This window comes from Piliocolobus tephrosceles, chromosome 11 (assembly GCF_002776525.5).
Source record: "Piliocolobus tephrosceles isolate RC106 chromosome 11, ASM277652v3, whole genome shotgun sequence".
Lineage (NCBI taxonomy): Eukaryota > Metazoa > Chordata > Mammalia > Primates > Cercopithecidae > Piliocolobus > Piliocolobus tephrosceles.
This window is the reverse complement of record NC_045444.1, coordinates 61899390-61913680: the sequence shown is the minus strand read 5'-3', so window position 1 is coordinate 61913680 and position 14291 is coordinate 61899390. Positions and strand designations below refer to the sequence as shown.

General features: G+C 36.4%; 1 protein-coding gene across 2 annotated transcripts in view; it reads left to right on the top strand.

Moving 5' to 3' along the window:
- The window catches only part of LNPK (lunapark, ER junction formation factor), an 84389-nt gene extending 75364 nt beyond the window's left edge, over nucleotides 1-9025 (top strand). For both annotated transcript variants that reach the window (XM_023212308.1, XM_023212309.1), the window contains one exon: nucleotides 2735-9025. In XM_023212308.1, coding sequence (XP_023068076.1) covers nucleotides 2735-2967 — 233 coding nt within the window. In that variant the 3' untranslated portion in view covers nucleotides 2968-9025. The remainder of the gene's footprint in view (nucleotides 1-2734) is intronic.
- The last annotated feature ends 5266 nt before the right edge of the window (nucleotides 9026-14291 follow it).

Sequence of the window (14291 nt, the reverse complement as noted above, 5' to 3'; positions counted from 1 at the left end):
ACACAAAGCCTGGTTTCTCTCGTAGTATTTTATGCCCAAATATTAACATCTTCTGAAATATATTTTATTCCACCAAGCTGTTTTAAACTACAAATTCACAGAAGAAATTTGCTGTTTTTGTTAGAATGGGCAAATGATGAACTTCCATAAAAATGAAAAAAGTATGTTTGTAACACATTAAATAATCTTATAAAGCTCTGTGGTTATTAAATTTCTATGTAATTCTCTGTTAATCATTTACACTTAATTATTTAGATCTTGTTTGATGACTTCTTCCAAAATGGCATTGGCATCCAAACATCAATTACCTATCTTATTTAGACTACCTGATGTCTACATCGTAGGTGTCATATCACATACCAATTTTTTGTAGTGTTACTGCCATTAAAAAATTGCTTTTCTGCAAATTAACCCAGGAGAAGAAACTTAATCATTAATAGGCTCTTTGATTATTTTCAATTTCCACACATTTCACCAATTTTGTAGTCTTCCACATATTCTCTGAAATGCAATAGTGACTGGACAACTTTGTGTATCTTGTTGTTTTCTGATTATGATAGCACATGGTATTTCTATGAATTCTTGTATTGCAGACATTTAAAAATTTCAGTATTGTAGTTTTCCTCCTTGTATTAACCACTTCTTTATGGCCCCAGAATTTGTACATTAAATTGGCTTTGACAAGTAAAGTATATTTTTGAAAATAGTAACATCACAAAACTTTAATATGACAAGCCTTGAATTTTGATACCTCTGCTGTTTCAGTAAGTATTGAGGCAGTCTGTCAGATAGAATATGACAAACTATATGGGCCTGTTTCCACTTAAACATGTTTATTGGTGAGTTACATCCTGGATTCTGAACTTTTTGTTTTTTCATTTCTTGTAGCTTTATTGGTTTGTTTCAGAAGGCTTACTAAACTATAAGAAATTGTGAAGTTCTTGCCAAGTAAATACTGCTGTATGGCTAGAGAGTTGTGGAAAACCATGATGCTTAAAATTCTGTCTTGGATACATTCTGTGAGGGTAGAATTACAAATGATTGGTGACTCCTGAAGTTTTCCACAGATAACTTGTTTGCCCTTGTAGCAGAAATGATTTGTACATGCCTGGAGTTTCATTTGCCCTTTCTGCTTTTCCTTTCTGCTCTGGAACATTGAAATAACAAAATTTGAGTGACTTACTGCTTTTCTAACTTGGATTTTTATAAGATTCCAAGTGTGTAGCAATGCTATTTTAAGTTCCATATTAAGATACAAATAAGATTTTAAACAATGAAATTTGGCACAAATTAATTTATGGACATTCCTTACTTTTTGGGAGCATAGGAAGTTTTCATATAGTAAAACTATAGAATTTGGGCCTTTATTCTACATATCAAAAGGAGGAAGGTGGTTATAACTAATTATATAAGCCAGAGTCCAAGATATCTCTTTAAAGAAATAATTATTTTTAAGTATTTTAAAAGTCTTGGCATAGAGTATGTGAGCTATAGATAATTTGTGTTTGTTAAAACTGGTATGGTAAAACCATGGATTTCTAAGACTTCCATATTAACATGTGTGCATATAACATATAATTTCTTTGCAAAACAATTCTATTTATTTAGCAAAACTGACCTTGATTATACAAGGAGCTTAATTAGAACTTTTTGCTAAGGCTGGCCTTCCCTCCAGAGTTTTTGAATTAGTAATATTTGTAGTATATCTTAAGGAGTCATCTATGAGAGTAGAAATATCTGCCTTTTTTCTGAACTGATATGGTTTAGCCATGTTTCTCCTAGCAAAAATATTAATTGCTGTTTTTTACATAAACAAATAAATACCTTAAAGCTAGCTTTTTATCTTTAACATAGAAATTGGGTGGCCCAAAAGTTGTCTGCTTCAGTCATTCCCTCCCCCATCCTATTCTTTAAATTTTAAAGAATTAAAGGCAGTTTATTCAATACAATTGTTATATTATTATTAAGTAATACTTAAAAAGAGAGTTTAAAAGGATTAAATTTTCAGTAGGGACTAGTACCCTTACTTAACTTCTGCTATGGAGATGGGATTAAAAGACCCTTCTCTTTCTCTCCCTCACATGCTAGGTATATAGCACATTCTGACCCAGAGGTTAAATACAGAGGACTTATCTTGCAGAGGGATGAGGAGAAACTAGTCATGCCTTTGGAAAAGATAGAAACCTGACTTCCCGGCTTTTGGATAATAGAGATGTATATCAGTGTAGGAAAGCACCATCTACCCACACCCACACCCACCCACCCACCCACCCACAAAGTACACATTTACACATTGCTTACAGGGTTGCCTGGACACAAGGGAAACAGTTTCTTCAGAAAATGTAATCTGGACATTAATACATTTGCATTGTTTGCTGGACTATTGTATTATAGCACATAATTCTGTTGGGACTATGATTTTTGGACATTGAACTTTCAGATGTGTCTTTAGTAACTTATTTTGTATGAAAATATGGGACATTAGAAAAAGTATAATTATGAGTTTATTTCCTCTGAATTATTTTTTTCTTCTACCATACTAACTGTAAAGGGAGTTATGTACTTATTTAAAAGACTTTAAGGATAATGTTAGACAATTGTATGGTTTCTGTGCGCGCGCGTGTGTGTGTGTGCGCGCGCGCGCGCGTGTGTGTGTGTATTTATTTTTTGCTTGCCTTATTTAGCAGTTTTAACATTCGGGTATTCCTAAAGTTTTGAATCTTTATCTTTTCAGAATCTTTAGAACAAGATGTTCTTGATAATAGTACAGAGCAGACAGATGACAAAATGCCAGCTACAGAACAGACACACGAAGGGATTGAAAAAGCATCTGACTCAGAGGAACCAGTGGAGAAACAAGAGACTGAGAATGAGGAAGCCTTAGTGATTGAAGCCAACTCCACAGTTCCCGGAGCTGATTCTATTCCTGATCCTGAACTAAGTGGAGAATCTTTGACGGCAGAGTAGTAAATGCTTCCACGTGCCTTCAACTGGATATTTATAGTCTTGTTGATGTCAGTTATTGCTTTTTCGGTGGCACTTTCTTTTTTTGCCCCTCTAAGGGTATGCTTGTGTACCGTTTGAATTCAGATTGCCTAGCTATTTGAACATCTCAAAGTTATATATACTGGGTATTAAAATTAAAAGCAAGTGATAACAGTGAAGTAAGATCCTTTTGAATGTACAAAGACCCATGCTATTGAGACAGGTTTTAGGTATTTTTTATCCATTCTAAAAGTAAACAATCATGATTGCCTTCTTGTTTTCTGTATGTATAACCTGTAAATATCCATTTTGACATAGGAAGAACTTTGGTTAAGAGTAAGTTCTCTAATTGTGTTTGTTTTAAGGAATGAAACTTGGTTAAGATTTTGACTACTTCATTATTAAAAATTGATAGAATTTTAGCTCCTGAGATATTTACAACTGGGGGAAATGTCTATTTAGGCGTTTACATTAAGTGGTATGAAACTTGTTATTGTTACTACATAGGCACTGGTACGAATTCTCAATAAGAATGCAATGGAACAGTTAGGTAGAACCATAACTACATAGGCACTGGTACGAATTCTCAGTGAGAATGCTATGAAACAGTGAAGTGCAGTGTTTCTTTTTGATGTCTTTTATTTTACAACTGGGCCAAAGGCACATGATGTATATAATTAGTTTATATTTACACATTAGCATATAGGAAATATTTCTGCACTTGGCTGTACTTCAATTCCGAACATTATTTATACATGTAAAATGATGATATATAAGTGAATTTTGTGCTCTTGTTTGTATTTTATTAAGGAAAATAAAAATAATCTGGCATCAGTTTCATTTTGCTAAATATCTAGTCTTCTTCAAACAGTATCTTGGGGTGACTTGGCTGCCTGAAAAATCTTAGGAGGACTAGCTCACAATACAATGAATCTGTAGATTCTTCTTAGAGCAAATTATGATACTTTTATTCAGACTTGTTTCCTTTCTAGTTAAGACAAATAGTGACATTTAGAGGTTTTAATCAGAAGTTAGGTTTTTCTGATTCAGGAACATCTTAGGCCAGGCATTTGTAATTTTTAACTTTGAGAAACAAGTTTTGTGAGAATAGGATGTGGGTTGCTGGTAGTTAATTGGATTTAATATTTGTATTAAGGATTAACTGGAAAAAATGTGTCTCAGTGCTAATTCTTGGACGTTTAGTACAGTGTGCTTATCTGTTATGGCCTCCTTTTATCTCTCTTCTCCAGTATTAAAAAAAAAATGGAAATCAAGTTATTATGCTGAAGGGAAAAATATACCTGTATAAGAACGGTGTGTCTGGCTAATGTTTCTAAGTTGCACACAGTTTATTAAAAACTGAACAAAACATTTTTATCATTTAAAAATCTATTTTTATGATTTAATATCTCATATGTGACAATTTTTTTTTTTTTTTTAACTCAATCTGTTAACAGTCTGGGACATCTTAGTATAGTAACCAGAGTCTTTGAGCCTACCGTATTGGGCTTAAATTTCAGGTCTGTAGTCTTGGGCAAGTCACCTAAACTCACTGAGATTATTTTTTCACCTGTAAAATGGGAAGAATTATGTTTATTTTTGAAAGGTATTAGGATAATTAAAAATAATGTAATGTGCCTAGCACACTACCTGATAATGGTGGCGTTGGTTCTTATTAACGTCTTTAAAATATGCAAGGACCGTAAGTTTTTCCTCTTACAGATGAGGAAATTTAAAAATAATATGAACATGTAATTCAGCTGCTCAGATTCAAGCCAATGTTTTTTGCATCAACTTTTCTTTATTGTATGTATGTGTATAAATGCATAGATTACGGAAATAGGAAACTGAAACTCTATAGAATATAATCTTTTTAAAAATAATTGCGTCAGGTTTTTTGTATGTTACTTAACCATATGGAGTTTAGTAACATCTTGCTTAGTCATGTTGTTACAAAACGTTCAAATTCTGATATACATTGCTTGAAAATGAGTGAGTACCTCAGAGAAATTTGATAGACTCAAACAGATAGTATGACAAATACCTTTGAAAGAAATATAGAGGAAGGTTAAAAGAGGATTGGTAAAATTAATGCAATAGGTAACATGTTTGTAACCATATAGTATCCTTTTAGATACAAAAGCTTATTTTCATTATTATTATAATAAAAAGTTAATGGTTGAAACAGTAGTAAAATGTCCTATTTTGATTATTAAGACTAGTATAAATGAGGAAAGCCAAACTCTTAAATACCATTAGCTAGAGTGATCTTAGCTTCCTTGCTTACAATTGCTCAATGGGTCATCATCTAAACTCTTCTATGTCCAGAGCATGATCTGCTAACATGGTCTAGCTTCTGTCTCCATCTTCCCTCCATCATTGTGCTGTAGCCATATGGAACTCCTTTCAGTTCTCTGACCATGCCATTTCCTGCCTCAGATTTCAGCTTAAATTTTCCCTCCTCAGAAAGATGCCTTCCCAAACTCCCCATCTAAAGCTGGCCTCTGCCTTTTACTCTCCATCATGTCACTCTCTACTCACCATTCTTATCACAATGTGTATTTGATTTGTTTGCTAGTTTACTGTCTTCACAACATAGTGTCTGTTTGTGCAAGGGTCTTATTTTTCTTATTCACGTCTGAATCTCAAGGGTCTAGCACAATGCTTGATGCATATTGTGTGAATAAATACTTTGTTGCCAAATCCAGTGAAAACTCTCAGTTCTTGTTTCACTGCTTGGCAGTATTGACATTGTTGAATACTCTTTCTTTGAGATGCTTTTTTTTCTTTTGGCTTTTCACATATCACACTACTATTCTCTTATTTCTCTGGCCTCTTGCTCTCAACCTCCTTTAAGTGTTGGTATTTCTTAAGTTCTACCTAGTGTCATCATTTCTTCATTCTGCATATTCTTTCTCTAGGCATTCTTCTCAACACCAATGGACTTACCATCTGTCTCTCTGAATCTCAGATCTCCAGCTTTGATCTGTTTCCTTTACTTTAGAGCTATATATTTGCCTGCCTACTGGCCTATCTCTCACAATCCATATATTCAAGAATGAATACTATACTTTGCTTCAAACCTTCAGAACATTCAAACCATTTGTTTCTCATCTAATCAAATAGTTTCTCTCTAAGCCAGAAGCTGTAAACTCATCTCTTTTCCCTTTATTCAAACTGTCAATTTTTGTCTCCTAAACATCTTCTAGTTATATTCTCATTTCTCTATTCACATCGCATTAATAATGATAAATATTTGCATTCTTATTCTGTGCTAGGCAACATGCTAACTGCTGTATATATATTATTTTATTTGTACTTTGGCAAGAATTCTGTGAAGATTTTTATCTTTGGACATATAGAAGAGAAAGCTGAGTTGTAGAGAGAATATGTATTTAAGTCCGTTTGAGTTACTATAACATAATACCACAGACTGGGTAACATGATGAAGAAAAATTTATTTGACTCACAGTTCTAGAAGCTGGGAATTCCAAAGGCATGATGCTATCATCTGGTGAGGGCTTTTGTGCTTTGTCATCCCATGCCAGAGGCAGAAGGGTAAGAGAGGGCAAGAATGAGCAAGAGATAGAAGTTGCAAACTCAAGCTCTTTTATAATGAGCATTAATCCATTCATGAGGGCTTCACCCTCATGACCTAATTATCTCCATTAGGCTCCAGCTTCCAATGCAACAGTTTAGCATAAGCTTTCAACACATGCTTTTTGTAGCATTCAAACCATAGCAGGAAGCAACTTGTTTAAAGTTGTATACCTGGTAAGTGGAAAACAGGGATTTAAATGTAAGTAAATGACTTCAGAGGATTTACTCTTAATTTCTGTTGTACTGCCTTCTAATTTCGGCCTCCATCATTTCAGATCACCAAAGCTGTCTCTTAACTGGTTTCTTTGTCTCCCACCTTGTGCACTTGCTATATGTTCTGTGTGCTGCAGCCTGAGTTTTTAAAAAATGGAAAATGAGGGGCCGGGCGCAGTGGCTCAAGCCTGTAATCCCAGCACTTTGGGAGGCCGAGGCAGGTGGATCACCTGAGGTCGGGAGTTTGAGACCAGCCTGACCAATGTGGAGAAACACCATCTCTACTAAAAATACAAAATTAGCCAGGCGTGGTGGTGCATGCCTGTATTCCTAGCTACTCAGGAGGCGGAGGCAGGAGAATCGCTTGAACCCAGGAGGCGGAGGTTGCAGTGAGCAGAGATTGCACCATTGCACTCCAGGCTGGGCAACAAGAGTGAAACTCCATCTCAAAAAAAAAAAAGGGAGGGGGGGGAATGAACCATGCCACACCATTGCTTAGACCCTTTAATGACTCTTTAGTGTTCTTGGAATGAGGTCCAAATTTACTAATAAGGCCTGCAAAGCCCTGTGTAATTTTGCTCCTAGTTATGGCTGGCATCTGCACCACAACTATGGCCACTGCCACCTCCCCCACCACACATTTTAAAAGTATCAATACTAGTGTTTTCTGTGCTTTGCATATACAAAGTGTTCTCATCTCCCAGCCTTCTTGAGCTTTTCCTCAGCCTGAGATACGCTCCCACTCACATAGACATTGGGGGCACTAAATAAAAATAGCTGTTTAATTGAATTGGAATCGTTCCACTTGGAACCCAAGTTTGGAAATTTTGCTACTTGTTAAGCTAGGCCTTTTATTTTTAAAGTTGCTATTTCTCATACAGACTCATTTTATGCATTAGACACACACAGTCACTATTGTTATGGAGAACATAATTGTATCAGGAGAGCTATAGCTTTGGATGTGGGTGTGTGTGCGTCAAGGGAGCGATATTCTGATTATATGATGATTTTCATTAAATATAGTATGCTGAGTTTCTAAAAATCCTAAATGACTTAGAAATGGTGCTATATGTGGTTTGTTTGACCCCTGCAAATCTCATGTTGAAATTTGATCCCCATTGCTGGAGGTGTTTGAGTCATGGAGCGGATCCCTCATGAATGTCTTGGTGTTGTCCTTGCAGTAATGAGTTCTTGCTCTATTTGTCCCCCTCTGGAAGCTGACGGTTTAAAAGAGCCTGGTATCCTCCCTCCCTTTCTTCTTTGCTTCCTCTCTCTTGCTGTGTGATCTCTGCACACACCATCTTCCCTTGCTTTCTGCCATGAGTGGTCTGAGGCCCTCACCAGAAGCCAAGCAGAGGCTGGCACCATGCTTCTAGTACAGCCTGCACAACTGTGAGCCAAATAAACTTCTTTCCCCTCCGCCCACCCCCAACAAATTACCCAGCCTCAGGTATTCCTTAGCAACACAAATGGGCTAAGACTCAGGGTCATAGGGATAGCAGGCACCTGAGCCAAGCCAGAATGCAAGATGATTCGTATTGAACCATGAATTTTACACTGCCTCTCAATGTTAGTGTCAGCGTTTAAGGTTATTTAAAAAATACAACCTTAAGGTTATATAAAGTTTTATTTAAAAAATAAAACCTTGTAAGTCTACTTTTATTCCCAGTGGATAGCAACTACTTAATTGTCTTAAAACTTTTTTCTTACAATATTACTTTACAATATTACCTGTTGGATTTATTATCTGTGTACAAATCAGTTAGTTGAAGGGCCAAAGAATAAAGATAGTTTATGAATTATGAATAGCTATTTTGAAATGGTCATGGAGATTAGCTACTCTAGAAAATTAGGAGAAGATACTGTATTAAGTTACTATCTGGTATAACTTCAATTAATTGTGAAAATTATAGCAGAGATCTAGATATAGTTTATGAACTCCTAAAGAGACATTAAAAGGAATTCAAGTACTTATGTAAAGATGAACTAAGGTAGAGATGGTTGTGAATTGGTGATCTGCTGTATGTTACAGTTATGTAATTTGACTTGTTTCAAAATTATTAAAGTTTTAAGTGTATGCATTCTACTGGTCAATAAGTAAATATATTCAGGCTCTGAATGTAGACAGATGAATATATAAATAAAAGTACACATGTTAGAATACAAATAAGAATAAAAATTAAAATGAGTACAGAATGAAAACCTTATTAAATTGTATCACTCCATATATTATTTGTCTCATTCTAATTTCTTTCCTCCTCAGAAACTAATCTACATTTTCTACTTTAATGCTATTTTAAATGACTAAAAATTACTAAATTTATTGGGTAGTAGGTATCCTGCCCCAGTTGCCCTTTATCAGTTTGCCTGTGTATGAAACTTAGATTCCATTTAATTTTCCATTCTTGGTCCTCCAGAGCATCTATCATACCTGGTTTAATTCATAATATTAATGGACTTTAGGAGAAGGAAACACCATCCAGTTATATAGTTCTATATTATTTGATGCTTTTTAAAACCTAGATTTTCGCATTTTTCTCTATTTTTTAAAGTATTTATACTTTCCTTTTTGTTTGGCAGCAGAATTAATGGAAGTTGGAAGTACTCTGGAAGGATTAAAAAATGTTCTCAAAAATCTCCCTTGTAAATTAGACTTTTAAGTTTTTAGTCCAGGATTCTGTGAGAATAGGCCAGATTTTCAGCTGCCAAAGACTTTTACCAGATCCCTGGCACTTGATTTAGGACAACTGGAAAAAATCATTTATTTTCATGAAAATAAATATTTTGAAGGGTGAAGAATGTGGGACATTAAATGTACATTGTTTGAATACCTTCTCTTGGTCAGGCACTATATGCTAAGTACTTTCACACAGTTCTCACAACAACCGTGTGAGGAGATAGAATCCTGTCAAACAGATTAAATTCATTCCCCAAGACTATTTAGTTTATGGGTATTGCAAATGGAATCTGAACCTAGGATCTTTAAGTCTATGCTCTTTTTACTACCTGTGAATCCTCTCCTTTGGCAGATGTTAAAAATAGATTAATGCTCTTTTTGGTTTTTCGTATTTTTGTGATAATTGTTACTTCTTCAGGGCAGTCTTAACCTGAGACTTGCCAGACACCCTATTCAACACCCTTCCTTGAAATTCCTCCTAATGTTATCTCCCATATCAAACTATGAAATCCTTGAAGGCAGGACCATATCTGTTGTTGCTCATCATTTTATTCCCAGTATTCAACACACAGAAGACAGTATCTGCTGAATAGGTAGTATGCACAGACAGACCACACAGAATGGGAAATATACTCTTAGTGCAGATTTTGTAGTGTGGGGAATTTTGCAAATCCTTAATTGTTTGAACTATTGAGTAGGGAAAGGGTCAGATAACTTGTTCTTCACAATTTAGGCAAACTCCAGTTGGTTCCTCTGTCTTTTTTTGAACCATTGTCCACATTGCTCTTGGAGCTTTCTAAGACACACATCTTTAAAAATATTCTACGGCTCATTTGTATATTGCAACTCCTTAGGCAAATTGCACGGAAACCCTTCAGAATCAAATATCACCTTTTCAGCCTATTTCCCAGTACTCTCCTGTATACTCCAGCCATAGATAAATATTTCATACATCTGAGAGATGCCATGCACTCTCATATGATCTATTCTTTTTAAATTCTCATTTCTTCAAGACCCAGCATTATCTGTAATCTTCTGAGTGACATCATCCTCAACTTTTCTAAGCAGTTACTTGCTTTTTTGTTCTGATTGCACTTTATACACTTTATGTAACTTGTAGTCTCCTGACCTCTTGTTATTTGTTCTGTCTACCGCCTTCGTTTGACCTAACACTGAAGATAGGCCATGTTCCTCAATTTTTATTTTCTCACCTTTGCTCTCCTCAAACAAAATAACAGGAAATAAAAACAAAACCTGGCATGGTGCCTGCTACAGGTATGTTGAGTGGATTCATATAACTGATAGATCTGACTTTCTCAGCATCAATGGTTGGTGTGCTGCTTCTCTTGAAACTTACAAATCCAGGAATTGGAGCTTGAAAGTGAGAAGGACTAGCTCAAGACATAAGAATATGGAAACTGAGCACATTGAGGGTGGGGGGATTCACGTGTTTTGTACTCTCAAAGCCTGACATAGGAGAAGCTCTAATCATGAATGAATTGAACTGAGATGAACTCACAGCACAGGTGTTCAGGGGGATTACGATACAGGAGCTCATCCCTCATTCACATGAATCCATGATTTGGGTAAGGTTTCTAACTTGTACATAAAATATTTTGTGTTTGTTTAATGAGTTCCCATTGTTGAAGATCCCAATACCCCTCACCCCCTGCTCCCATAAATATCTATGGAATGAGGTATTTAAACATATTTTGTGTTTTTATATTAATTTTTATTCATTATCTGATTTCTGACTCATTTAGTGTTATAACTGGCATTAAGTTAGAAGTGGTCTGGATAAAGTTGCTGCTTTTTTGACATCTGTATCTAGTGGAGCCTGGACACACTCACATGCATATACATACAACATGCAAAATAATGTAAGAATATTTTCTCTTTCAGTATATAGACCATAGAAATTCAGACCTTAAAGTCAGACACATGCATCTAAAAAGTATTAAAAGGGGCTGGGTGTAGTGGCTCACACCCATAATCCCAGTACTTTGGGAAGCTGAGGTGGGTGCATAACCTGAGGTCAGGAGTTTGAGACTAGGCTGGCCAACATGGTGAAACCCCATTTCTACTAAAAATACAAAAATTAGTCAGGGTGGGGAACCCTATAATCCCAGCTACTCCAGAGGCTGAGAGGAGAATTGCTTGAACCCTGGAGGCAGAGGTTGTAGTGAGCTGAGATTGCAACACTGCACTCCAGCCCAGGCGACAGAGCAAGACTCTGTCTCAAAAAAATAAAATAGGCCGGGCGCAGTGTCTCATGCCTGTAATCCTAGCACTTTGGGAGGCTGAGGCAGGTGGATTGCCTGAGCTCAGGAGTTCGAGACCAGCCTGGACAATATGGTGAAACCCTGACTCTACTAAAATACAAAAAAATTAGCCAGGCGTGGCTGCGTGTGCCTGTAGTCCCAGCTACTCAGGAGGCTGAGGCAGAAGAATTACTTGAATCCTGGAGGCAGAGGTTGCAGTGAGCCGAGATCGCACCACTGCATTCCGACCTGGGTGACAGAGCGAGACTCCATCTCAAAAACAAATAAATACATAAATAAATAAATAGCATTTAAAGGAAATGTGTTATTACTGTACATGACAAGTGTAATTGAAACTTGCTCTAGTTGTGGTTTAATTTATGAATTAAAGCCAACCAAGTTATTCATTGTCTTTTTTTTTTTTTTTTTTTTTTTTTTTGAGATGGAGTTTGGCTCTTGTTGCCCAGGCTGGAATGCAATGGTGTGATCTCGACTCACTACAACCTCTGCCTCCTGGATTCAAGCGATTCTCTTGCCTCAGCCTCCTGAGTAGCTGGGACTACAGGTGCATGCCACTATGCCCAGCTAATTTTTTTTTTTTTCTTTTGAGACGGAGTCTGGCTCTGTCTCCCAGGCTGGAGTGCAGTGGCCAGATCTCAGCTCACTGCAAGCTCCGCCTCCCGGGTTTACACCATTCTCCTGCCTCAGCCTCTGGACCCAGCTGATTTTTGTATTTTTAGTAGAGATAGGGCTTTACCACGTTGGTCAGGCTTGTCTTGAACTGCTGACCTCAGGTGATCCTCCCACCTCCGCCCAAAGTGTTGGCATTACAGGCGTGAGCCACCACACCCAGCCTCATTGTCTTTTTTTGTTTTTTAAATTATACTTTAAGTTCTAGGATACATGTGCACAACATGCAGGCTTGTTACATATGTATTCATGTGCCATGTTGGTGTGCTGCACCCGTTAACTCATCATTTACATTAGGTACATCTCCTAATGCTATCCCTTCCACCTCCTCCCACCCCATGACAGGCCCCAGTGTGTGATGTTTCCCACCCTGTGTCCAAAATGAAACTGGCTACTTGTGACTTAGTGTCTATAGCAAGAATTCTAAAGACTTTGCATAGCTGCCATGAGTTGGCTCTTGTTTTATTAAATTACAGTGGTTTGCTTTTTAAAAATATATATTTTTTAGCAGCAACAAAAAGGAAAATATATTTGGAATGGACTTGTATTCTCAATTAAGAATATTCACATAGCCAATGAATACATGAATTTTCAGAATGGGATGCTGTGAATTGTATGAAATAAAGTACAGATTGAAAGAAAATTGATATGCTTGAGACATGTTTTGGGTAGATGTTATGGGTTCTTCCTGGTCCTTTTCAGCACAGTGTTTTCTTTTTTGAAGACTGGATTCTTTTTGTATGTTTGTATGATCTTCTCTTCAATAAGGCAGTCTCCTGTAGTTGGGCTTGATGAAATTAAATTATGTTTTATTTACTTCAAAAAAACCACAATCATTACAGAAAAAGGAGGGAATTTTTTCTTTTCCACTGTTTCCCCCTGCACCTGAACCATCAAAGGAGAAAACCACAGCTGTTTATGTTTTAGTGCATTCTGATAAGACCAATTTATCTACCCAGCAAACAATTGTAAGCAAAAATTTGAAGCCAGAGTGAATGTCAACAATTCTTTCAGGTCGGGATGGCACAAGACTACTAAATTGTGTTTTGGCAAAGTAGTGCTGTGTATCTGGAGTTGGAAGAAGAGAATGGGAAGCAGATGCCTTGCTTTCTAATAAAGAAGCTGAATTTGGGGCAACTGCATTCCAGATGAATAAGAAGAGATACAGCAGCTGACACCTTCTGTTTTTAACAGTGCCTCCAATGGACATGTAAACAACTCAATTTGTGTGTTATAGGTTTTATTGTCTCTAAAGAGTGATTTATATCCTTATTTCTGCATTATTGTCCACGAGGTACTGCCCTCTGTCAGGGCGCCTGCACTAACTAATTTTTTAGACCTTTGTCTTCATTAGTACAGCAATTTTAGCTTGTGATCATTGTACTAGACCTCATTGATAAGCTAAGACAGTCTGAGATTCGTAGCGCTGACATCTAACCTTGCCACTGGCTTCTTGACCCTTCTGCTTCCAAAACATGGGTTCATTTTTTTTTCAACCCAAGGTAGAACTCTATCTATTTTTCACACACTTTTGGGTAGTTTAAAGGTTGTTCAGAATCAAATATTGTGCTTTCAAATTTGATAATGTATGAGTACAGAAGGATGACCTTTGATACATAGTCATACATCAACATGCCACGAGCAGTAAATGCACCAATTACCTTTGCTACATTGAAATGGTGCTTTGGTTTTATCTTCAGAGCAATTATTGCAAAAACAAAAACAAAACAAAAATGCACTTACGTTCTAGTTAGGAAATTAGCAAAATTAAGTATTTTTTAAAAGTAGTCCTAATTTATGTATTCGTTTTCAATGTAAGTTGGTTTTTATAAGATACACTAGTTGGTTAACAAAGGATGTTAATT